The following is a 26,717-nucleotide window of genomic DNA, read 5'->3' on the forward strand; positions in this document are numbered from 1 at the left end:
GGGGGAGCTGTGGCTGGGGTGGGGAGAAGTCCTGTGGCTTGGTGGGTGGGGGGGGGAGCTGTGGCTGGGGTGGGGAGAAGTCCTGTGGCTTGGTGGGTGGGGGGGGAGCTGTGGCTGGGGTGGGGAGAAGTCTTGTGGCTGGGGTGGGGGGCAGTCCTGTGGCTGGTGTCTCATCATGTGCCTAACAGTGTCCAGAGGTCTCGTGTAAATTCCCTGGGAGTCGATAAGCCTCTGAGAAACAGATGATGCTAACCACGCTGTGGAAGAGAAACTTGTTTATAAATCAGATGTCCGTTACTGGTTTACTGCTTGTTTGCCCAGGCATAGCTCCGACAGAGTCCCCGACTCATAGTGATTGCTCAGTGCGTGCTGAACAATGATTGGAATCAAGTCATGGCTCAGAGCATAGTTTTGAATAATGGGAAATGGATGTTCTTAAGTAACATAGTCACCAAGATAATGCGACTAGATGGGTCACCCCTTTTCAATTTTAGGATATTTTTATCAAGATTTAAGTGGTCATCATTAGAATTATAGCAGTTTCTCCTTTGGATTGTTCTAGAGACCCAGTGAGAAAGTATTCCCTAATTTCTCAGGAGAACAGTTGTGGGTAGTGTGCTGTCATGTCCAGTTAAATTGCAGACGTTTCCGGTTGAAGATGTTCCAGTCCTGAGAACTTTGTGACATTAGCAGGACTTTTACAAGCCATCTCTTAGGGTGGGGCATTACTGTAGTTGGCTGGTACTCTTTTCTCCTTAACTTTGTCATTTGTTGATTTTTTTTTTTTAACTGTCCCCAAACACTGTGGGCAGACAGTATCTAGAATTGAGGCCTCCACCCCTGCAGAGAGGACATGGATGCTGAGCAGTCCCCAAGTGAAGATTATAAACAAGCAAATAGAGTACACGTGTCTGTGAACTGTTCTTGAGTGTCCCAAATTCGGGGTACTTCTGTTCAGCTATAGGAAAAGCCTCAAACTGTTTATACTTTGCAAGAATTGGAAACTTCTAATTCAAGTTAAGTTTTATGGAATGCATGGTAAACTTCATAGGAGCTTCATCTTTTATCTGCTTGGACTTTTGCTTCTATAGGTTTTGTTAAAGGCCTTCATAGCGAACCTGAAGTCAAGCTCCCCCACCATTCGGCGGACAGCTGCTGGATCAGCAGTGAGCATCTGCCAGCACTCAAGAAGGACACAGTATTTCTATAGCTGGCTACTAAATGTGCTCTTAGGTAAGGTGGAGGCATACAGGTGGAAGGGTCTCCAGCATGTATTCATGATAGACCTTTGAAATAATTAAAATCAGATGATCCCTCAGCTTCTAGACCAGGCTATTTGGCACTGGTTGACTAAATGTGAACTGCATTGGGGCTGCTGTGAGCACGCATGGGTCTCTGTGACCCTGCAGATGCAGCCATGCCCAGGGACACCTAGCTGGGCAGTGGGTGTGGGCTGGCGTGAGCCCTGCCTGCCACCCAGGGCCTGGTCCTCCGTCTGTGCCGGCCCTGACTACGGTGAGTCTGTGAGGCTTGAGACTGTGCCTCAGGTCCCTGTGGGTTCTCTGTAGGTCAGTTGACAGTTTCTCCTGTTGTTTGGGTAACTGTGGAAATGAACACTGGCAAGTGCTGAAGTGAGCACTGGACGCGTGATATGAAATAACGACCTGACTTTCAAAGGCAGTGAGGCTCACTGGAAAGGACCCTGCCAAGCCAGGGATATGGGTGTGTAGCCACTCCCAGTGGGCCTCATGGTGTACTCGTTCACGGTCATGTTTGTGCCATATTGATCTCTCAGGATCTCTTCTTTTTTAACAAATTAAGCGGGGAATCTCCAAACAGTGAGTTGGATGTTAAGATCTCTTGCTGCCCCCCCACAGGCTTACTGGTTCCTGTCGAGGAGGAACACTCCACCCTGCTGATTCTTGGCGTGCTGCTCACCCTGAGGTATTTGGTGCCCTTGCTGCAGCAGCAGGTCAAGGATACAAGCCTGAAAGGCAGCTTCGGAGTGACACGGAAAGAAATGGAGGTCTCTCCTTCTGCAGAGCAGCTTGTCCAGGTAGGAGCACAGGGTTTACTCTAGGCCTGGCATGTGAACAACTGACATTCGAAGAACTGATTACTTTGGAAGAGAAGCGGCAGAACCGAGGGTTAGAGGTGTGGACTCTGGAGCTGTGCTGCTCGGTTCCGACCCTAGGTGCTGACCTCTAGCTGCCTTCCCTCTGTATGTCATTGTCACCGTGAGTCAGATGCAGGTGATGCCTCTTCAGGTGCCACTCTGTTTCTAAAACCAGAGGTCATGATATGTGTTCATCCACCCAGTAAATACTGATTGAGCACCTACTGTGTGCTCGGCTCTGGGGTAGGTGCTGGGGGTCCTGTGGTGAGTATTTCCGCTGCAGCCTCTGCCCCGTGGAGCCTGTGGCCTGGTGCACTGGTCGAGGCAGGGTGGTATGCCCCCTCAGGGAGGTGGGGATGTGGTCCTTCGGGGTGTCAGAACAAAATGTTGGAACTTCTCTTTCCAGTGCAGAGAAACCCTGCAGTAATTCTAATGTACTGTGATTGGCAGTTGACTTCAGTTCTTTGTAGCGTGCTTACTCAGGTTATTTTCACTAACTGTGTAACAGTGCAGCCTCATTTTAAGCAATTGAATTTTTTGAACTTTACTTAAAATATTAGGTCAGGGTTTTTATTGTGCTTAACATGTGCCATTTAGCTAAATTTTGTAGGGTACAAAATTGTAAGTGACTTAAAATGATTCTTGCATAGAATCATGAATTGAAGATAATGCTAATAATTTAAGCACTGAGTTAGGTAGTGTTTGTGAAGTGCTTAGAATGCTTCCTGGCACATGTGAAGGCCATGTAAGTGCTGCTTATTGATAAACAGCTGAGCAAGAGTGAACTCTAAGAAATGAGTGGGGCTGAGAGTTCTATTCCACCCAGCTGCCCTTTGGTTATTTTACAGAATAAAAGCAGAGTCTCATGGGATATGACATTTAATTATATTTCCTTCACAAAAAACACTGCTGAATATTTTGTTGAGTAAAAAGGGTGTAGCCATGGTAATAATACATTTAAAATATAGTTTATTTCATCTTTACCTTACCTGTTTTTTTTTTTTTAAGCTAGCTTTATATTGAGAATTCCATACATGCAAAAGTATGAAGTCATGACCAGTTACATTTCATTTATAATCCTACTTCTCCCTTTTTTTTTATTATTTGGAAGCAAACCACAATCATCCTCTTACTTCATCTATAGGTATTTCAGTATCTCTATAGATGAGGACTCTTTTTTATTTTTAAAACTTAATGATGGTCAGGCGCAGTGGCTCATGCCTGTAGTCCCAGAACTTTGGGAGGCCAAGGCGGGCAGATCACTTGAGCCTAGGAGTTTGAGACCAGCCTGAGAAACATGGTGAAACCCCATGTCTTTGAAAAAAAAAACAAAATCAGCCAAGTGTGGTGATGCATGCCTGTAGTCCCAGCTACTTGGGAGGCTGAGATGGGAGGATCACATGAGCCTGGAAGGTCGAGGCTGCAGTAAGCCATGATTGTACCACTGCACTCCAGCCTGGTTGATGGAGCAAGATTCTGTCTCAAGAAAACAAAACGAAACTCCAAAACAATGTCACAAAACAGTTCCATTGTTAGACCTGAAAATATTAAACATTTCCTACATCAAATACCCACTAACTCCTTGTCAATTTTTCTCTCTACTCTTTTGGAATCAGCATATAAATAGAATTGGTTGATAAGGATTGTAAATCTCTGTGATCAACTGGTTCTCCTCCATCCGAATTTTTTTTTCCCCTTAGAGTTCATTTATTGAGAAACCAGATTATTTGTCTTCTAAGTTTTCCTGTGGTCTGATATACTGCTTACATCTCCATTGTGTAAATTAACACCTTTTTCTGTTCTCTGTATTTCCTGTACATCAACAATTGGAGGAAAAACCTGGTCAGATTTAGTGTATATTTTATATCTGAGTTCAGTATTTCGTATATAATATTTTAAGGTAAGTATACTCTTTTAAAAAGTGTTGAGACTATATGCTCTATTTTTTTTAACAGATGCTTTTGAAAAGGCTGCTTGATCATAAAAGTTTAGAGACCATTGGTCTGTTGGGAGAAGCAAATAATTACGAAACAGTTTAGCAAGGTTAAGGTGCACATGGTAGGGCCTGGAGAGGTTCAGTCGTGAGCCGTCACTTATGGGCACGTGGAATCTGACCCGGCACAGAGAGCTGGGAGAAGACAGGAGCTTTATAGACAGAAAACGTGGTCTTTGCCAAGTCCCGGGAGTGAAAGAGTGAGAGAATGCTCACAGCACATGAGTGTGGGTGCATAGACAGAGCAATGGTGGGTCCTGAAAAGGCCTCCAGGCTTTCTCATAGATTAGCAAGAGTGTTGGTTATGGAGGTCAGAAGGAGGTCGAAACTGTGTTAAATTGGGATTGCAGTAATCCTGGAAGGACAGGGATAGAGGGTGAAGGGGAAAAAAGGGTATGGATGTGAGACTTAATTGCTGATTTTCTTAATACCTTTCTCCAAAGTAAATAAATGATATGGCACATTTTTGAACTAGCAAACTCTAGATATGATTATCTGTATAACATATCTTACTCCATCTTCTTTTGACTAATAACTGTTCTTAATTAAATTACCGTGAGATGTTCAATTCAGCAAATGTAGTTTGGCTAACCACATTTAATTAGAATTTAATATAATCCTAGGCCTGGCCAAACTATTAAGCAAGTGTGGGCAAAATATTGATGATTTTAGATATGCAGGAGCTCAGTTTGCTTTCCATGTGTGCTTTTTGAAAAAGAAAGAAATTGAAAAATAGAGGAAGCCCTGAAATCCAAGAAACAAAGTCTCTCACATAGGCATGCAATAAAAGCAATTCTAGGATGTTTGTTGTTCGGTGTGTAGTTCGTTAGAAACCATTCTTCTTGAATAAATAGTATGCTTAAGAAAGTGGGCAGAGGGAAGGCATATGCATATACTATTAACAAGGAGGGAGAAAAAGGCAATTAGTAACCATCCATAGGAGAGCCAGCAAGATTTATAAAGGAAATTCGTGATCCAAGTATGAAGCAAAACAAGATGTATAATAACTTTTAAGCAAGTAGTAGATTACAGTAAGAGAACCCATTTGACCATTAATCTTGGGGCATTCTCTTTCAAATGACATGGAGTAGTAATGAAATATTTCTTTCTTTCTGAGTCTAGGTTATTGTGACTGGACTCAGAAGGAAAGATTTCATTATTGCAGTGAATAACATTTTTGAACGTTATTCATAAATTATGCAGTGAATAACATTTATGAACACATGATACATAAGATACATACTGTTTAATTAAGTTTTTCGGCTCAACTTCTCGGCAGGGAACATTAAATGTAAATAGTGTTACCTAATAGCATGTAAATGGAAATCTCCATAGTTTGAAAGCAGTGCTGTTGCTAACAGAATTTAGGAGGCGACAGATGAGGTGAAGGAAATGTGGGTGCTGATTTCCTTATTACATTGAGAGGAGCCAGGAGATTCTTTGTTCAAAATAGATGGCTTAAGAAGTCAAGGTATAAGCTGATTACCTAGAGCAGGTACCCACAAATGTTTTGTGTAAGGGGCCAGATAGTAAATATTTTCAGTCTTGCAGGCCATTCCAAGTCTGTGGCAACTAGGCCCCACTACCTTTGTAGCACGAAAGCAGCCACAGGCAGCCCATAAACGTGGCTGTGTTCCAGTGAAACTTTATGTACAAAAGCAGGTGCGGGCCACACCTGACCCGTGCACTGTGGTTTGATGACCTGGGATTCAGGGGTAAAGGAGTTACCATCAGAGGAGCTGAAAGTGAGACTTTTTACTTTGTACTCTTCTACACTGTCTGATTTTTTTTAAAAAGAAACATATGTATTTTATAATATTGAAGATAGGGTTGGCAAATAGCAAATAAAAATACAGGATGCCAGTGAAATTTGAACTTCAGATAAATTATGAGTAATTTTATGATGTAAGTATATTCCAAATCCTGTGGGACATACACTACAAAATTATTTGTTGTTTCTTTACAATTTAAATTTAACTGGGTGCCCTTGTCTTTTGTCTGGCAACTCTAATTAAAGGGAAAAAGAATAAATTCATTATGTTCATATAATGTGATACAGCAGGGGTCCCCAGCCCCTACGCTGCGGAGCGGTACTGGTCCATGGCCTGTTAGGAACTAGGCTGCCCAGCAGGAGGTGAGCAGCAGGTGAGCTGGCATTCCCACCTGAGCTCCGCCTCCTGTCAGATCAGTGGCAGCATTTGATTCTCATAGTGCAAACCCTATTGTGAACAGCACATGTAAGGGATCTAGATTGTGTGCTCCTTATGAGAGTCTACTGCCTGATGATCTGGGGTAGAACAGTCTCATCTTGAAACCATCCCCTGGCCCTGTGGAAAAATTGTCTCCCATGAAACCAGTCTCTGGTGCCAGAAAGGTTGGGGAGCACTGTGATATAGTATTGAAAGTGCTGATAAATGTGGCTACTGCCTTTAAAATGTCTGGTAGCTCTTTCTCAGTGGCACTCATAATAGTGTTTTTTGATTTTTAAATGTGTGTCAAGCTAACTCTCCCCTCAGTGTATGCTGGACTTTATTTTCCCTTTCCTAGTCACCAGTTTTGGGAAATAGAGATCTTCATTCTCATGCTGCTTCTCTAGTGGAAGTGCTCCATTTATTTTTAAGGAACGAATATAACAATGAAAAAATCATGGGAATTTAGAAAACAACATGGAAGGTACCGATCACATTGGTAGAAGTGATAGGGAAATATTTAGGGGGAGAAATTAAGGTGTAAACTTTGCCAACGAAGTCCTGTTAAAAAAAAAAAAAAGTGAAGCTTAGGATGCATTTTATAAACTCTGACCAGAACACCTGTGTTTCTCTGTTTCTAGGTTTATGAACTGACGTTGCATCATACTCAGCACCAAGACCACAATGTTGTGACCGGAGCCCTGGAGCTGTTGCAGCAGCTCTTCAGAACGCCTCCCCCCGAGCTTCTGCAAGCCCTGACCACAGTGGGGGGCATTGGGCAGCTCACCGCCGCTGAGGAGGAGTCTGGTGGCCGAAGCCGTAGTGGGAGTATTGTGGAACTTATAGGCAAGTTATTAGTAAGGTCTACTCTTACAGTTAACTTTTCAGTGATACTAGTTACCCTCTACTGATGATGGGCCTGCCCTGTGCTAAGCAGTCTGCGTTGCATCTTCCTTGCCAAAACTTATAATACAGATTTCATCTTTATTTTATAAATAGGGGAGTTGGGCTGGGTGTGGTGGCTCAGGCCTGAAATTTCAGCACTTTGGAAGGATCACTTCAGCCCAGGAGTTTGAGACAGCCTGGCCAAGTGAGACCCTGTCTCTCCAAAAAAAAAAAAAAAAAAAAAAAAAAAACTGGGCATGGCGGCACGTGCCTGTAGTCCCAGCTGCTTTGGAGGCTGAGGTGGTAGGATTGCTTAAGCCCAAAAGGTTGAGGCTGCAGTGAGTTGTGATGGCAGCTGCACTGCAGCCTGGTGACCGAGCAAGATGCTGTCTCAACAAAATTTAAAACTCAAATAAGAGAATTAAAGTTTAGAAGGTTAGGTGGCAAAATGAGGCCACACATTTAAAGCCCCTCCTCCTGATTCTTTCTCTACCTTGACTGCCTCCTGTGGTGTTTCAGTTGCTGAGAAATGAAAACAGTAGGGAAAATAGTTCTAGGATCCTTGTGTTAATTTGCCAGAAATGGCAACTGTAAGTCGTCAGAGGGATGTGAGAGTTCCTTCCTGGCCCGACTTTAGAAAATCCATCTGTCCCCAGCTCTGCATCTGCCTCCACTGCCCAGTCTGCTCCTCTCCATGTGCTTGCGGCTGGGCCCTGTCCCACCATGCAGTGCTGCCCTGGAGCAGTGAGCTTAGTGGGTCCTTTCTGGCATGAGAGCTGCCTTTGGGAGCTGGAGTGGGTGGGAATCTCTGAATCCCAGCCTCTACCGCTGGGTCTGGTGCCTAGCAGGCTATGGATAAGCTTTTACTGACTCTGGCCTCCCCTAGGCCACTGCAGCGTGGTTGGTGTAGTGCACTGCGTGTGCAGCCTGGCCTTTACTCACAGCCTCCACATTAGAGAGAATCTGACTGAAGTCTCGTTGCTGCCTCGTGTGAGCATAAATGTTTGCTGGAACCATGAGCAGGAAATATTAATCTGCCTTATTTCCTGTCCATTACACTGAAGAATCTTTTTCTGTATGGAATGCATGCCTTACAAATAATGAGTGGAAATACTCATCGCAAATGAAAAGTTATACTTGATTGTTAGTCTACCAAATAATCTGAGATTTCTAATACTTTTAATTTGGCTTTTAAAATGCAATTTATCTTAGCTTTTTTGACTTCTTAGGTCATATCTTTAGAACTATGTATTTGAATGTTAATGTAATTTTCATATTGAAATTAAAATGTTGAACTGTGATGTTAAGTGCTTCCTGTGGAAATACGTTCACATTTGATTCAACTTTGAATCAAGCTGTTTGAAGATTTTCACATTTCTTCTAGATTTTATCAGCTTGTTACTTTATCTGTCACTTTCTGTGATTTACAGCTGGAGGGGGTTCCTCATGCAGCCCTGTCCTTTCAAGAAAACAAAAAGGTGATTATTTCAGAAATCAGAGTCTTGTGTTGAATCTTACTGATTTCCTTGTATTTCTGTAATGTAATGTATCTTGTATTTCTTGTAATACTGTATTGGACTCTGTGTATGTATATATCTTCTCAGTGGAGTGATTGTATGTGTGAATGTTGCTGGAATCTGATAACAAGGCCTGAATAGTTTTATAGGGTGGCTTTTAACAATTACTTTCATATCAGAATTGCTTTGTCATACATTTTGAATGCATCATAAATTTCTAATGTTCGGGGTCAGCAGACTTTTTCTGTAAAGGGACAGAGTGCAAACATCCTAGCTTTATGAGCCATATGGTCTCTTTTGCAACCATTCAGCTCTGCCCTGTGGCAGGAATGCAGTTGTAGACAATACACGAGCTACTGGCCAGCCATGTTCCAGTAGAACTTTACTCACAGGAACAGGCAGGCTGTAGTTTGCCCATACCTGCCTTAGGGAATGTGTTGTTATATTTTATGAAGTTAACTTACCTTCCCAGTGAATTTTGTTTAGCATTAGTCAGGAATATTATTAAGTAGCTTCTTTTCCAGCCTGGGCAATGTCATGAGACCCAGTCTCTATCGAAACAAGACCAAACAAAAAAACAGCCAGGCATGGTGACATGTGCCTGTAGCCTCAGCTGCTGTTCTGGAGGCTGAGGCAAGAGGATTGTTTGAGCCCAGGAGTTTGAGGTCACAGTGAGCTGTGATCATGCCACTGCACTCCAGCCTGGGCAACAGAATGAGACCTCGTGTCGTTAAAAAAAAACAACAAAAAAAGTTTCCTTTGTTGGACTGTTTTAATTTGGACCTGGTTATCATTTTTCAGCCATATCTAACTTTGTACATATCAGAATGTTCTGATAAAGCTTAACTTTTATTAAAGTGTTTCTGATAGTTTTGGTACACATTATCTTTTGCAATGCCAGTTATTTTCTTTTCCAGTGGGGATTTGCATAGGAAAAAAATTGCTGTCACTTTCTATTTTGAAATCTTAAAAGACTGATCCTTTTTTGTGTCATGATTTGAGTGTTTAATTGAGAGCCTAATGCCTAATATTATTTGCAGTATTGAATGGGATCTTAACAGGAATAACATTCTAGCTTTCATTGAATTAAGTAAACATTTCTTGAAAGAACTTGGAATCTATAATATTTGGGTCATCACAGTATGAGATACTTAATCAAATTTGAGATTTTAGTGAAACATTGTTGAAAAGCCAAAAAGATTCTAGGAAAAATTCATCTCTATATTCTTGAATTAGGAGAGATTTTCGGACCTGTGACTAAGTTACTCTGACACTTGTTTGTTTCTTAGTCACTCTTTCCAGTGGCAGTGAAAAAGAAGATGACTGGTTCACATTGTTGAGATTAGTTTATCCTCTTCTGGCTAGGACATGGGATATATCCTGTCTCTTTTAAGCCCTTTTGGTATTTTTTCCCCCATTTAGAGCTGTGTCTTCAAACTGTTTTGTTATAGCTAGAAAATCCTTTTTTTAAGTGAAATCTGCCCAAATTATAAGACAGATGAAAGTAGAGTTGTGTTGGATATAGGATTAGGGTGCAAGTGGTGGGGGTGTCCTGGAGCCTCTCTTCTGAGGGTAGCCTAGCGCTTGTGCCTTTGAGGAAATACCCTGGGGATGGTCTATGGAACATATTTGCAAACCACTGATTTGAAAGATAGAAATGGCTTTTGTTAAGATCTGAATTCACCTTTTTGGCATTTTATTTGATTTCTCAAGGGAAAGAACTTATTTTGTAATAAAGTTTCCTATTATTTAGTAGATAGGCCAAGTTGCTGTGTTAATTTAACCTAGATTTTGGGTTTCCTTTGCTAATTTTTTTCACCTTTAATGTCACATCATTGTAAATTTGTGGAAGTTATACTTCTGACTTATTCTTTGAAGAGCAGAAATTAGAAATTTCCAATAATTATTTTGATAGTGTCATTTAATGACATTAATATGTAATGTAGCCACAAAGATTTAATGAGTTCAGTTAAGTAATATTAAGACTGTTGGTTTCATTTGTTTTCATTAATGTAATTCTGAAGATGAACAATAAAATGTATTTTTAGAACTTTCAAGTGAAATATTATTTCATCCTTCCAGATCATATAATGCTTGAGTTCTGATTGTTAATCATAAAGTCAAGAAAATTAAAAGATAATAAAATGAAAGTGACTTTTAGGTGTTAGAGTTTTATGTACAAATTCTGGTGTGTCATTGGAGCTATCACATGAATATTTCAAAGGCCAATAGCATTGGGTCTTTACAGTTAAAACTTACTATTTTTAAGTTGAAGTAGTACTATAGATAATTTAATAATCGAAATCAATAAATATTAATTATTAAAATGTTTTGTGGTATACTTTGAGAATCATTGCTTTTAACTTTTTCCATATAGGTTTATTAACTTTAATAGCATTCTAAACATAACATCTCTACATTCTTTGTGTTTAATACTGTAGAGCTATAAAAATACTTATATATGATGATAAACCATATTAGAGTAAATTAAATATTCTTATGAGTTTCATTTTAGAGTGCATTTACTTAATTTTGAAATCCTTATTTTTAGCAAACTAAAGGAATGTTGTACATTATTTACTAGGCAAAGTGCTCTTAGGAGAAGAAGAAGCCTTGGAGGATGACTCTGAGTCGAGATCGGATGTCAGCAGCTCTGCCTTTGCAGGTAGTTCTCACTAGTTAGCCACTGGTGTGGACCTTCACTCTCTGCCGTCCACCCCGTGCCCTTCCTGCCTGTCCCCCTGCACCTGGTGGACAGCACAACTGGGGGCAGCAGTGGACCCAGGTTGCTTAAATGGGGGATATTCGGGCTTCTTTCATAATACTTACTCTGAAGCTTGTGTGTCTGTGGTGTTTGCATCATATATTTGCTGTTTTCTGTGGTTTAGACTGTTTTAAAATTAGGTTTATGCTCCTTGAGCATAGGGCTTTGTGAGTAGGGATGGCACGTCGAAATGTCTCATGAGTTGGATGGGTTATGCTGGGGGTTGGAAATGGGATGAAAAATTGTGGGATGAAAAATTGCCTATGGATAGTTTAACTTGAAAGAATCTGCCTTTGTTTACAGATAGTTATCTTTTTTTTTTTTTTTGAGATAAAGAGTCTTACTCTGTCACCCAGTGCCGATACCCAATGTCACTGGCATGGAGTGGTGTGCTCTTGGCGCACTGCAGCCTCCGCCTTCTGGGTTCCAGCCGTTCTCCTACCTCAGCCTCCCAAGTAGCTGGGACTACAGGTGCCCGTCACCACGCCTGGCTAATTTTTGTATTTTTTGTAGAGACGAGGTTTTACCATGTTGACCAGGCTGGTCTTGAACTCCTGACTTCAAGTGATCCGCCTGCCTCAGCCTCCCACAGTGCTGGGATTACAGGCGTGAGCCACTGTGCCTGGCCAGTTACAGATAGTTATCTAATGAAATTCTCTGTGTACTTTATAAAAGATGAGGATTAACTTAAGGTACTAATAACTGGATTATATGAGGGTGGTTTTGGTTGTATAATCCTATCTAAAAGAATATTTTAGCTGTAACTGAAAGTAAGACTTAAATATTTAGGGAGGAAAATCTGAATAATTCTAGTAGTAATTATTTATTTACAAAATAAAAATAGATTTTATTTTTGATTACACAAATTAAACAACAATAAAACATCACAGCGATCTAGACTAGTATAAAGGTCACACGCTTACCAACCCAACTGCCCCAGGAGTGACCACTGCCAACAGCTTCGTGTTGACCTTTTTGCCATGATTTCTATATAGTCTTTTTTGTTTTTAAATGGTAATTTAAAAAGTCAACTAGGAAAATGTGTTAGAAGTTTATCTTCCAGGAGAATAATAGGACTGGGGTCGAGATCTTGAACGTGGCTTGGAAGAAGGCAAGCCCACCCCAGAGAGATTACAGTTGTTTCTGACCACTGCTTGCTTAGAGGATCTGCATGTCTGGGACCGCCTAGTTTTGTGCCCCTGACTAGGCTGCCCCTTAATTACGAACGTCTTTATAAATTGCCCTAGCCAGGGCTTGGAGTAGTTGGTTAAGAACTTGAACTTCAGTTTTTGCAGTGAAACACCGTTTGAGAATATTACCTTCTGATAAGCCTTATTTTATTAAGATGGGTACTGTAGCGAGAGGCAGTGTGAGTGGTACATGAAGGATGCACTGCTGTCCTGCATTTCACTGTCTTCAGGATGCAATGCAGTGATGACATTTGGAAACATTTCATCAAACATTCCATCAAATGGAAACATTTGATGACAGTGGAACTTTTTGTTATTTTGCAAACCTTTGATTCCATATTGAGTGTTTTCTCTCGCCATTTGACAAATGAGTGTTTCTCTGTCTTCAGCCTCAGTGAAGGATGATATCAGTGGAGAGCTGGCTACTTCTTCAGGGGTTTCCACTCCAGGGTCAACAGGTCACGACATCATCACAGAGCAGCCACGGTCACAGCACACGCTGCAGGCGGACTCAGTGGATCTGGCCAGCTGTGACTTGACAAGCTCTGCCACTGATGGGGATGAGGAGGATATCTTGAGCCACAGCTCCAGCCAGGTCAGCGCTGTCCCATCTGACCCTGCCATGGACCTGAATGATGGGACCCAGGCCTCCTCGCCCATCAGCGACAGCTCCCAGACCACCACCGAAGGGCCTGATTCAGCTGTCACCCCTTCAGACAGTTCTGAAATTGTAAGTGTGCGGAGGGGCCTGCCATCTTTATTTTTTATTTGAGACAGAGTCTTACTCTATAGTGCAGTGGAGGCCGGGCACAGTGGCTCACGCCTGTAATCCTAGCACTTTGGGAGGCCGAGGTGGGCGGATCACTTGAGGTCAGGAGTTCGAGATCAGCCTGGCCAGCATGGTGAAACCCCGTCTCTACTAAAAATACAAAAATTAGCTGGGTGTGGTGGCACATGCCTGTAATCCTAGCCATTAGGGAGGCTGAGGCAGGAGAATTGCTTGAGCCCAGGAGGCGGAGGTTGCAGTGAGCCGAGATCGTGACACTGCACTCCAGCCTGGGTGACAGAGCGAGACTCCGTTTCAAAAAAATAAAAATAAAAAAATAAAGTGCAGTAGCACGTTCCCGGCTCACTGCAACTTCTGCCTCCCAGGCTTGCGCGATTCTCCTGCCTTAGCCTCCTGAGTAGCTGGGATTACAGGCGGGCACCATCACACACAGCTAATTTTTGTATTTTTAGTAGAGATGGGGTTTCACCATGTTGGCCAGGCTGGTCTCAAACTCTTGACCTCAAGTGATCCACCCATCTTGGCCTCCTAAAGTATTGGGATTATATTTGTGAGCTACCATGCCCGACCCTACTGTCTGCCATCTTTTGAGCTCTTCCCTGGAGACCCAGACCTGAACCCTCCTGCTTGTTCTCTTCTTGTCTAATACCCCTAATGATAGCACAGCTTAGCTCACTAGTGGAGAGCTTGACCTCATCTGATACCTTCACTGAAGGGAACAGCTTAGTGTCTTTTCCACTGAACACTGAGGTAAAAAATTGGAATAGTTGATTATGTGAACTCTGCTAAAATTGAGTGCATTTTACATTTTTTAAGGCCTTTTTAGGCCCTGGTTAAATAATTATTTTTAAAAATCCTGAAGGAGCCTATTATAAACAGATCTGTGGTCTTAATGAAATGTGATTAATACTGTGCATTATTTTAAGAACTTTTGACTTTTCAAAAAACTTTTACAGCATTTCCCGTTTTATAGCAGCATAGGTGTAAGTACCTCTCATCTCTGAGTTAGTGGACAAGAAACCCTCATGGATAGTCTAATAACGTTTGGTACAAGTCTATGTTGTTTTATACTCCATTTTATTTTCAGTTTTAAAAACTGTGGTTAAATATGTGTAACATAAAATCTACCTTCTTAACCATTTTTTACGTATACAGCTTGCTGGAATAAATAATTAAATAATGTCATGGAATCATCGCTCCACCCATCTGTGTAACCTTTTGATCATGTGACACTGAAGCTCTGTTCCCATTGAACTCTCTATTCCTCCTTCCCCGCCAAGTCCCTGGCAACCACCATTCTTCTTTCTGTCTTCTGAATTTGACTACTTTAGGTTCTCATATACTTTAGGAGTCACACCGTATTTGTTTTAGTTAGCATAATGTCCGCAAAGCTCATGCATATTGTAGCCTGTGTTAGAACTTCCTAATGTTTCAGGCCAAATGCTATTCCATTGTATGGATAGGCCACATTTTGCTTTTCCATTTCTCTGTCCATGGACACTTGTATTGCTTTCATGCTTTAGCTATTGTGAATCGTGCTGTTATGAACATGCGTGTACAAATATCTCCTGGAGACTCTGCTTTCCATTTTTTTGGCTAAATACCCAGAATTGGAGTTGCTTTTACATTCTGATTTTAATTTAAAACATTTATATCATTGAGTGTTTTACTTAATAGTATAATAGTTAGCAAACTAATATTTTGGTAATAATTTGCTGGTAGTTTTAGAGTCCATTGCTCAGTTTTTTTAGGTAAATTACACAGGACATTTCAAGTGGACATGGAACAACTTCTGATGTGGAATCATGCCCCAAGCTGATGGCTAAACATATGAAATACCATGCCCTAAATTTAGTAGATTTAGTCTTTGCAATTTAGGAGATAACCTGTTATATTGTTAGATTTTTGTCTAAAAGCTTTGTCCTCATATTTCCAACTTGCTGTAAAATTTGTTCGTGAAGACAAATATTTTTGTATGGGTTTTTTCTTTTTTATATTAAAAAGAAATGTCCACATTGGAATTTTTTTGGAGTTTTTAGAGCTAATAGAGCTTTTCATAATGTAGTGGGAATGAGTGATCAGTAAGCTCTTAGCAGTTTCCATGCACACATTTCTGTGCATTGAAATAAATGACAGATGAGTACATTTGTGTTCTGTGTGTAAAATGTGCTCTTTCTTTGTTGCATTTCCATGTTGGAGGGCTTGTCTCTTGGTGATCACACTTCAAAATTCTCACAGCCCCCCTTGAACTGTTTAGGTGTTAGACGGTACCGACAACCAGTATTTGGGCCTGCAGATTGGACAGCCCCAGGATGAAGATGAGGAAGCCACAGGTGTTCTTCCTGATGAAGCCTCGGAGGCCTTCAGGAACTCTTCCATGGGTATGTGGACCACAGGTGACGCGCTACAAAGTGGTCTTGTATTCAGCCCTGGACATCTTAATTATATCTTTGCTATCAAGAAGAAATCCTTTGATATTGTTTTCTGAGTTCTGAATAGCTGATGAAAATGACCAATTGAGGAATAATCATACTTTTTCTTCATCTAAATCTTATGCTTTTGAGTTATCTTAGCATAAATGTATAATTGTATTTTAAGTGGAAATTTGTCACTTAATCTTGATTTCTCTGTTTTTAAAGCCCTTCAACAAGCACATTTATTGAAAAACATGAGTCACAGCAGGCAGCCTTCTGACAGCAGCGTTGATAAATTTGTGTTGAGAGATGAAGCTACTGAACCGGGTGATCAAGAAAACAAGGTGAGGGACATAGGCTTGAGACAACTTGGTGTTTCTGAGCTTGTGTGAGGATTTAAAATCGCGCTGGCTACTATCTACTTTATTGCTTTCCCATCCCTGGGCCTTTAAATTTCCCCTTTAAATACCAGCTCTTCCCAGGCCTGTTGTTTTCCGCCTTTCCAGGTGCTACTGACAGCGTTAAGAATTGCCTGAGTTCTGCCTCCTTTGAGAGTGTGCCCCAGAGAAATCTATTCTGTACTGAGTGTTTCCTTGTCTGATTTCTTGGGCCATTCATTTGATGGCTGCGTATGGCCTTGCACCATGTTTTGGTTCTATTGAACTGTTTTAAAAGTCTCTGTTTATATTACCTTTTTACATGTAAATGTAACTGTCTTCACTTTTAATTCCTCAAGGGCAAGGAATAGCGTTTCACAGTTTCTCCCAGCAATCAGAATTACAGCCTTTGGCATCTCCCTGTCTACCCGGCCCACTTCGTCTTAGCTTTGGGCTTCCCCAGGCTGTTACCTTTCCCTGAGTAGCTTCTGCTTGTCCTGTAGAAGACTACTCATGCTTTGCTTCCAGAGCAGCCTTGTCTGAATGCCTAGTGTCAGGTGCCTTCTTACTGTGCCCACCCTCCCTGCATGCTGCATTTATCCCCTGCCACAGCCCTGGGACCCTGTGTCCAGCTGCCTCTGACTTGTCTGTTTCTGCTTGGCCATGGTCTCTGTGAGGTCAGGTGTGCATATGAGCACAGACCAGGGCATCTCTTTATCCCCAGCACCCAGTGTAAGTGCTACTCTAGGACTATTTGTTGAATGAACTAATGCATGAATGTATTGGTTGAGTATGAGACAAACAAGTGTCACTGTCTCCTTTCTAGCCTTGCCGCATCAAAGGTGACATCGGACAGTCCACTGATGATGATTCTGCACCTCTTGTCCATTGTGTCCGCCTTTTATCTGCTTCGTTTTTGCTAACAGGGGGAAAAAATGGTGAGTACAAAAGGGGACGTGCAGAGTTGAAGGAAATAACTAGGTTTCAGAGGTCAACTTGGTGCCCGTTTATGTATTGTGTGTAGCAGAGGCAGTAGAATCTGAGTATGAGTTTGGTTTTCACTAGCCAAGGGGAAGGGAGGAAATGATGGGAGCAGGTAGGTTACTGGGTCTGGTTTTGTTCATTTGAAAACAATCTGTTGTTTGAGGCTGAAGGTGGCTTGGGTGATTTCTTTGCAGTGCTGGTTCCGGACCGGGATGTGAGGGTCAGCGTGAAGGCCCTGGCCCTCAGCTGTGTGGGAGCAGCTGTGGCTCTCCACCCAGAATCTTTCTTCAGCAAACTCTATAAAGTTCCTCTTGACACCACAGAATACCCTGGTATGTTAAAAGTTCACATCTTATTTTCTCAGATTTAATCATTATTGTAAAAACGATTTCAGTATTGACTATTTTAGTTTTAGAGCGGTGTTTTGAGTTTATTTGGGATATTTGACCCGCGTTGTAGCTCTTCAGAAAACACATGAATAGTGAAGTTCTTTGTTTCATGGTTTCTCTTTAGATGAAACCCGTAGAGGAAAAAAATAGAAACCTCAGCACGTAAGAGCCAACTTATATACGCATCGGATTTAAACCTAAAGCACAAATTGTGCATGGTCACGGTGGCGCTGAGTCACACTCAGCCAGGCCAGGCATTCACACTCAGGGTGAGTGGGCACCAGGACTGGCTGAGGCAGCAGTGGACCCGTGTCTGCACCCTGCCCATGCTTATTGTGGAGCCTTGTCGCTCGCTCTCTTTCTTTGGGTGAGAGGGTACACTTGTGTTTTTGAATTTATATGAGGTAAGGGTTTATATATAGGGTTTTTTCTAATCTTTTTTTAAGTGGAATCTGGAATTTTAATCAGATTTACTGTCTGACAGCCTAGAATTACAATCCAGAAAGTCTGTGGTATTGAGGACATATTGGCAATATGATGAATCTGTAATCCTTAAATCCTGAAACTTTTTTTTTTTTTTAATCACTTAGGGTTATTATAGTGAAGTCATTTCTGAATTTGGATCTTCTCTTCATACATGCTCTTTTTCTCTTTCCTGAGAATTAAGCTTTTGTTTTGAGTTAGAAAGTTGATAGTAGGAAATTGTTCCATGGCTGGGCAATTTATCTCCACAGAGGAACAATATGTCTCAGATATCTTGAACTACATCGATCATGGAGACCCACAGGTTCGAGGAGCCACTGCCATTCTCTGTGGGACCCTCATCTGCTCCATCCTCAGCAGGTCCCGCTTCCACGTGGGAGATTGGATGGGCACCATTAGAACCCTGACAGGTAATAGCCAGTTTTTCAGCTGTGTTTTTTCTAGATATCCTTACTAAGGTTTAAGTTTACATGATGATGTTTGTTTTTTGTTCTTCTGGTTAGGAAATACATTTTCTTTGGCGGATTGCATTCCTTTGCTGCGGAAAACACTGAAGGATGAGTCTTCTGTTACTTGCAAGCTGGCTTGTACAGCTGTGAGGGTGAGCATAATCTTCTGTGGAACCATTTCTTCACTTAGTGGACATTTTATCATTGCTACAATTAAAATTGGAGCTTAATAGGAAATATTTCCATACACTCTAAAGCTGTAACCAGTAATATCCACCATGTATCCATCTCTTAGCTTTAGAAAGAAAACATTGCCAGTAAAGTTAATGCTTCATAAACTTCAGTTTAAGTTTTAATTCTCAGAATATTTGTTTGAAATAGACTTCTTCCTAAAGGATATATTTAGAAATAACCTATCATTACATGTAAAGTCTGTTGAATATGCTGGGCACGGTGACTCATGCCTGTAAACTGAGCACTTTGGGAGGCCAAGGTGGAAGGATTGCTTGAGCCCAGGAGTTCAAGACTATGGGCAACATGGTTGATCCTGTCTCTACAGAAAATTAAAAAGAAAAAAAAAATTAATTGGGCGTGGTGGTGCATATCTGTAGTCTCAGCTACTCGGGAGGCTGAGGTGGGGGGATTACTTGAGCCCCGGAGATGAAGGCTGCAGTGAGGCGTGGCTGCATCACTGCCCTCTAGCCTGGGCAACGGAGTGAGACTGTCTCAAAAATAATAGTAATAATAATCCGTTGAATTAAAAAAAACCCCAAAAACCACTGTGTTAGGCCCATAGTGTAGTAAGAGTTAAAGTGAGCCTTAGGGATTATTTACTCAACCTCTGTGTTTGTATGAAGTGGAATGGCCCCAATTCTTTAAGTGATAGCATGTTGAACCTTTCCATACCAGCTGGCTCGTAAGTCACAACTGGCCAGTCAACAAGAGTCAAAATTAACTAGTAAAAATCAAAGCAAAAAACTTAGAATTGTCAAATTTGTGCGATACCTCCCGCTTTTAAAATGTCATGCCTGACAGTAATTTTTCCCTAGTTTCCAGGTTTTGTTTCAGTCAGTTGTGTCTGTCTTGAGCAGAAGGAAGCGTGCTAACAGCTCAGTCTCGTGGCTAGCTGGGGGTCTATGTGTCAGCCATGCATGTGATGGTGCCCCTGGGTGCCTGAGGCTGCAGGGGAGGGGTACAGCAGTAGGGGCCTGTTCTGTTCTCCCGTGCCTTGGAGTACATAGTGATATAGTGGGGTGGTCCTTGGTGTAGGTCCCTCGTTCCTACCCTGGGTCTGCGATTTATTTAGAAGTGGTGTTGGAGCTGTGCGGCAGGCCCCTTTGTAACTGATCAATGTTTGTGAAGTTGCCGTTTGAGAATTGAAACCATGACATAAGCAGAAATGGAAGAAAGAAAGAACCAGTTATGTGAAAGGGACATATTCACTTTTAAGCTTGTATTTACTGAGATAAAATATATACCATCAATGTTCTTGAGAGGTGTGGGAAAAGTGCAACATCCTGGTTGCAGTTAAACCCAGAACGTTGTGTGTTGAAGACTGACAGTTCTCAAACCGTCAAGACGCGGTTACTGAGTGGGACTAACCTACTGCCCTCTTGCCTCGGACCTTGTGTTCCAGCATTGTGTCATGAGTCTCTGCAGCAGCAGCTACAGTGAGTTAGGACTGCAGCTGATCATCGACGTGCTGACTCTGAGGAACAGTTCCTATTGGCTGGTGAGGACAGAGCTTCTGGAAACCCTTGCGGAGATTGACTTCAGGTAAGTGAGTCATGTCCATTAGATTTCATGAACTAAGCTCAATTGAAAGTCCTGGGGTCACTTGGTATAAGGAATGATGTTATCAAGTACCCTGCCCATCAGAAATCTGAGTGGTTTAGGTAGATGACAGTGATTTTCTCCTCCCAGTGGCTTTTTGCTGAACTTTGCCCTATGCGTGGATTTTATTTTATTTTATTATTTATTTAGAGACATGATCTTGCTCTGTTGCCCAGGCTTGGATGCAGTAGCACAGTCATAGCTCACTGCAGCTTTGAACTCCAGGACTCGAGTGGTCCTCCTGCCTCAGCCTCCCGGTTAGCTAGGACAATAGGTGTGTGCCATCACACTGGCTAATATTTTATTTTTTGTAGAAATGGGGTCTTGCTATGTTGCCCAGGCTGGTCTCAAACTCCTGAGCTCGATTGATCCTCCAATCTTGGCCTCCCAAAGTGCTGGGATTACAGGCATGAGCCACTGTACCTGGCCTAGAATTTTAAAAGATAAATAGAAGAGTAGTTTTTTGTTTTTGGATAGTCCTAGTCATTTAAGTGTTCTGGATAGTAAGAATAAAAGAGCTTAGAATTTTTCATCTTTGTCTTAAACTTTTTAAAAAATGTAGCTTATGTTAATTCTGCTTGTTTAAATAGAATATACTCATCATTATACTGAACCTAGGTAAGACAGCTGGTTTATATTTTGTTGCAATTAAAAAATGTGAGCTGTGGTTGCAGTGAGCCAAGATCGTGGCCATTGCACTTCAGCCTGGCGACAGAGCGAGACTCCGTCTCAAAAAAAAAAAACAAAAAACATGAGCTGTGTTGGAACTTTCATTTTCTAAGAGTAAAGTTTTGGCAGGAGAAGTTTTCTGTCAGTACTTTATTTTAGAAGGGAAATTTTTATAATTCAGGTGTTTTTTTTTTTGTTTTTGTTTTTCCCCCCAAGCCACCTTTTATAGAGCCCTTGTGGGTTATTTTATTTAATCCTTAGAATGTTTATAAATCTGGGACTGTTCTCGGCTCCACCCACAGATAGGGGCGCTGAGCATGCGTGAGTGGGCAGCAAGATAGCAGGTTATGGAGGGACCAGCTCGCCCCGTCTGTGGTTTGAGCCAGTTCTGTACGGGACTTACAGAGTGTTTTGAAATAGTATTTATTCTGAAGAAAAAGAAAAACAGTTTACTGAGTGCTATCTTATTGAGTCTGGAGTTGTGAGAGGAATGCCACCTCTATTTGTTTAAAGCCATCGGCCTTTTCTGTTGTCTTGAGTAAGTGCTGCCCAAGGGCCTTCCAGGGCGCCTGACTGAGCCTGCTCTGAAGCAAGCTGGCGGAAAGTGTTTACTGAGTAACTAAATGATTTCATTGTTAAATGTGCTCTTTTGTTAGGCTGGTGAGCTTTTTGGAGGCAAAAGCAGAAAACTTACACAGAGGGGCTCATCATTATACAGGGGTAAGCGGCTTATTTTTGTGAGATGCTGTTTTACTTTCAAGGAGGTGAAAGTGAGGCTTTCCTTGTGGAATTTCTCTAAATGCATTCATCGTATTTTAGATCTGTTTATTTCACAGTTTATATCATGAAAGTTATAAGTGTGTCATATGGATTTAAGTCCAGCAATGTTGAGTTCTTTCTCACTAGCTTTCCAAAATATCTTACCTAAAATTTAGTCAAATACAAGATTATGTTTATTTTTATTATCCTTCTCTCTAAAGCTTTTAAAGCTGCAAGAACGAGTGCTCAATAATGTTGTCATCCATTTGCTTGGAGATGAAGACCCCAGGGTGCGACATGTTGCTGCAGCATCATTAATTAGGTATTTACCAGTATTTTATCTCTTTTACTTTTTTGGTTGAAGTACTAAAAGGTATGAGCATGGAAAGAGAGGGAAGAATTCAAAGGATGTAGAGCAGTATTCCTGAATCTGAGCTCATTTCAGCTATTCTGTTCTTAAACTATCAAGAAAAAAAAATCCAAAAAAGTCTAAAATTATAATTAGAAAAACAAAATACTAACCATCCATTGTAAAAAGTAATGCATTTTCATTGTAAAAATTTGGACTATAGAGAATAGCACTAAGAAGAAAAAAAATCACCTTCAATTCTGCTACCACCTGGAAGTAATCGCTGTTAATATTTTGCTGTATACTTTTTATGAGTTTCTTATTCAAAATGGGGTCAAAATTACATGCAATTGTGTAACCTAATTTTCACTAAATATTTTATTAGCATTTTTCTGTTATGAAACAGTAATTTTAGTTATGGGTCATTGTTTTACTATGTGATTGTGATAAAATTTTACATAAATTTTTTTTGGCAATTAACTATTGTACATAAATGTTTGTGTATAATTTTCTTTTTCCGAGAATTCTTGGAAGTTGAATTAGCAGCCCAGGCTTTGAATTTTTTTTTTTTTTTTTTTTTTTTTGAGACAGAGTCTTGTTCGTTTGCCTAAGCGCGATCTCGGCTCACTGCAACTTCCGCCTCCCAAGCTATTCTCCTGCCTCAGCCCCCCGAGTAGCCGGGATTACAGGTGCACACCACCACACCCAGCTAATTTTTGTATTTTTAGTAGAGACAGGGTTTCACCAGATTGGCCAGGCTGGTCTCAAACTCCTGACCCCATAATCCACCTGCCTCGGCCTCCCAAAGTGCTGGGATTACAGGTGTGAACCACCATGCCTGGCCAGGCTTTGAATTTAAAACAAATTTTCTAATAGCTTTATGGCGGTATAATTTACATTTCTTGAAACCTACTCGTTTTGAGTGTATAGTAAACTTCAATTTTATCACATTTCTATCACCCCAAAGGTCCTTGGGCCCATTGCAGTAACCTCCGGTTCCCGCCCCCACTCCTAGGCAGCCACTCATCTATTTTCTGTCCCTTAAGATTTGTGTTTTCGTCAGGCATGGTGGCTCACGCCTTTACTCCTAGCACTTTGGGAGGCCAAGGTGGGTGGATCTCTTGAGGTCAGGAGTTCAAGACCAGCCTGGCCAACATGGTGAAACCCTGTCTGTACTAACAATACAAAAATTAGTCGGGTGTGGTGGCGGGCATCTGTAATCCCAGCTACTTGGGAGGCTGAGGCAGGAGAATTGCTTGAACGTGGGAGGCGAAGTTGGCAGTGAGCAGAGATTGTGCCACTGCATTCCAGCCTGGGCAGCAGAGAGAGACTCTGTCTGAAAACAAAGATTTGTATTTTCTGGACATTTTATAGAACTGGGTCATAGTATAAATGGACTTTTGCATTTGGCTTCTTTTACTTAATTTTGAGATTGGGTCTTGTTGTAGCATGTATCGGTAGTTTGTTCATTTTTATTGGTGAGAGTATTATATGAATAATACCATATTTTATTTATCCATCAGATGGATATTATTGAGTTCATGTTTTGGCCAATTTATGAATTATGGTACTGTGAACATTTGCCTACAAGATTTGTATAGGCATGTTTTCATTTCTCTTGAGTGGATAACCTAGAAGTGGATTTTTAAATAATTTTTGGTACTTACTGTGAAACTGCTCTTCAGAAACATACCATCGTTTGTCCTTTCTTTCTTGTCTTTCTCTTTCTTTCTTTCTTTCTTTCTTTCTTTCTTTCTTTCTTTCTTTCTTTCTTTCTTTCTTTCTTTCTTTCTTTCTTTCTTTCTGCATATACACATTTTAAGAAAAATTTCAGTAGTTTTTGGGGTACAAGTGGTTTTTGGTTACATGGCTGAATTTTGGTTGCATGGTGAAGTCTGAGATTTTAGTACACTTGTCACCCAAGTAGTGTATCTTGTACCCAATATGTAGTTTTCTGTCCCTCACCTTCCTCCCAGCCTCCCGCCTTGTGAGTCTCCAATGTGCATTATACCACTCTGTATGCCCTTGCGTACTCACAGCCCAGCTCCCACTTCTGAGAACATACTGCAGAAACATACCAAAGTATACTCCCACTACCAGAATGTGATTGTGCCTGATTCTTCTCACCAATACAAATATTTCAAAAAAAGTTAAATATATATCAGTTTTTTGGGCAGAAGTTGATACTTCTCTATATTTTTTATTTTTTTTTGAGATAGGGTCTCACTCTATGATGCCCAGACTGGACTGCATCTAGCTTACTGCAGTCTCTGCCTCCCAGGTTCAAGTGATTCTCCCACCTCAGCCTCCCAAGAAGCTGGAATTACAGGGGAGAGCCACTACTGCCAGCTAATTTTTGTATTTTTTGGTAGAGATGGGGTTTCACCATGTTGGCCAGACTGGTCTCAAACTCCTGACCTCAAGTGATCTACCTGCCTTGGCCTTCCAAAGTGCTGGAATTACAGGCGTGAGCTACCACACCCGGCTGATATTTCTTTTTAAAATAACTTACCTTCTTTTGAAAGTAATACATGTTAAAGGAACAAAATTTAAGGAAAATATAAAAAAGGAAATAATCTTTATAATGAAACTACTGAAAGAAAACCAAAATTACATTTTGGTGCATATTCTTTTTCGTTTTCATCATTGTAATTTGCATTTCTTTGATTACTTGTGAGACACACTTTTCATTTACTTAAAGGTTCGTATGACTTGCCTGTTCAGAAATTTTGCAGCTTTATCATTTTCTGCAAATGATAGCAACTTCTTTTTATTTTTTTATTTTTATTTTTATTTTTATTTTTTTTTTTGAGATGGAGTCTCGCTCTGTTGCCCAGGCTGGAGTGCAGTGGCCAGATCTCAGCTCACTGGAAGCTCCGCCTCCTGGATTCACGCCATTCTCCTGCCTCAGCCTCCCGAGTAGCTGGGACTACAGGCGCCGCCACCTCGCCCGGCTAGTTTTTGTATTTTTTAGTAGAGACGGGGTTTCACCGTGTTAGCCAGGATGGTCTCGATCTCCTGACCTCGTGATCCACCCGTCTCGGCCTCCCAAAGTGCTGGGATTACAGGCTTGAGCCACCGCGCCCGGCCGCAACTTCTTTTTATTTGTTTGTTTGTGGTGACAGAGTCTCGCTCTGTCACCCAGGCTGGAGTGCAGTGGTGGAATCTTGGCTCATTGCAACTATTGCCTCCTGGGTTCAAGCGATTTTCCTGCCTCAGCCCCCCAAGTAGCTGGGATTACAGGAATGTACCACCATGCCCGGCCAATTTTTATATCTTTAGTAGAGATGGGGTTTCGCCATGTTGGCCAGGCTGGTCTTGAACTCCTGGTCTCAAGCGGTTCCCCTGTCTCGGCTTCCCAAAGTGCTGGGATTATAGGCGTGAGCCACCCTACCCAGCCAATAGTTACTTCTTATATTCCAGAAAAAATTGTACTCATGATCAAGTCTCCATGAGGAAAAAGACTTTAATTAAAGATATTGCGGTTTGCAGACCAATATGATAAAATAGTTGATTGTTTCTAAAAGTATTACTGAGTAATGATGGCAGATATAAGCCCTTTTGTTTTTGTAAGAAAATGTTACCCATGTTCTGCATTTGAATTCAGTTTAGATTTGTTAGGAATCTCAGCTTAAGCTTTGCCATCTGGGAGTGTTTGGGACAATTTTGCAGACAGAATTGCAAAAGTGCCTAAGGGATGCAACTGGCACTCAGACCTGCTCCGTGCTCAGTACTCTGTGGACAGATGTTCAGCACTTGTTGATGTTGATTAAAAGGTTTAGAAAGAGAACTTTCAAAGTTGGTTTTTAATTAAAGCATTTAATAGTGTGAATAAAAAGGGACTTAATTTTATGACAGACAAAAGAAAGTACAGCACCTGGCGGGGCACGGGGGCTCATGCCTGTAATCCCAGCACTTTGGGAGGCTGAGGCAGGTGGATCATGAAGTCAGGAGTTCAAGAGTTCAAGACCAGCCTGGCCAAGGTGGTGAAACCCCGTCTCTACTAAAACTACAAAAATTAGCCAGGTGCGTTGGCAGGCACCTGTAATCCCGCTACTCAGGAGGCTGAGACAGGAGAATCACTTGAACCTGGATGGCAGAGGTTGCAGTGAGCCAAGATTGTGCCACTGCACTCCAGCCTGGGCAACAGAGTGAGAGTCTGTCTCAAAAAAAGAAAAAAGAAAATACAGCACCCAGTTATGTCAGAGTGGGTGCATCAGAGAGTGACCCTGAAATTGGAGACGATGCTGTCACGTGCTTGAAGAATGCTACCTGAGAAAGGGGGCGAGAAGTGGTGTTTGCTGGTAACCAGAGGTGTTGGCTTAGCCACCTGCAGGGAGGGTGGCCTATCACAGGTGAGTTTCATCTACTTTCTTAAGCAAATTAACCTTACTTTTGTGTTAGGCTTGTCCCAAAGCTGTTTTATAAATGTGACCAAGGACAAGCTGACCCAGTAGTGGCCGTGGCAAGAGATCAAAGCAGTGTTTACCTGAAACTTCTCATGCATGAGACGCAGCCTCCATCTCATTTCTCCGTCAGCACAATAACCAGGTATGCTGACCCGGTGGCG

At 41.5% G+C, this 26,717-nt stretch overlaps 1 protein-coding gene across 1 annotated transcript in view; it reads left to right on the forward strand.

Moving 5' to 3' along the window:
* Positions 1 to 26,717, forward strand: part of HTT (huntingtin) — a 165,105-nt gene that overhangs the window by 38,645 nt on the left and 99,743 nt on the right. The window contains exons 7-22 of the mRNA XM_025385370.1: positions 1,092 to 1,233; positions 1,878 to 2,056; positions 6,940 to 7,144; positions 8,614 to 8,661; positions 11,285 to 11,365; positions 13,044 to 13,384; positions 15,699 to 15,822; positions 16,081 to 16,199; positions 17,059 to 17,170; positions 17,411 to 17,548; positions 18,340 to 18,498; positions 18,592 to 18,689; positions 20,174 to 20,313; positions 21,696 to 21,759; positions 22,020 to 22,120; positions 26,552 to 26,698. Of these exons, the coding sequence (XP_025241155.1) occupies positions 1,092 to 1,233; positions 1,878 to 2,056; positions 6,940 to 7,144; positions 8,614 to 8,661; positions 11,285 to 11,365; positions 13,044 to 13,384; positions 15,699 to 15,822; positions 16,081 to 16,199; positions 17,059 to 17,170; positions 17,411 to 17,548; positions 18,340 to 18,498; positions 18,592 to 18,689; positions 20,174 to 20,313; positions 21,696 to 21,759; positions 22,020 to 22,120; positions 26,552 to 26,698 (2,198 nt within the window). The remainder of the gene's footprint in view (positions 1 to 1,091; positions 1,234 to 1,877; positions 2,057 to 6,939; positions 7,145 to 8,613; positions 8,662 to 11,284; positions 11,366 to 13,043; positions 13,385 to 15,698; positions 15,823 to 16,080; positions 16,200 to 17,058; positions 17,171 to 17,410; positions 17,549 to 18,339; positions 18,499 to 18,591; positions 18,690 to 20,173; positions 20,314 to 21,695; positions 21,760 to 22,019; positions 22,121 to 26,551; positions 26,699 to 26,717) is intronic.

The sequence above is a fragment of the Theropithecus gelada genome, chromosome 5 (genome assembly GCF_003255815.1).
Source record: "Theropithecus gelada isolate Dixy chromosome 5, Tgel_1.0, whole genome shotgun sequence".
In the NCBI taxonomy this organism is placed as follows: domain Eukaryota; kingdom Metazoa; phylum Chordata; class Mammalia; order Primates; family Cercopithecidae; genus Theropithecus; species Theropithecus gelada.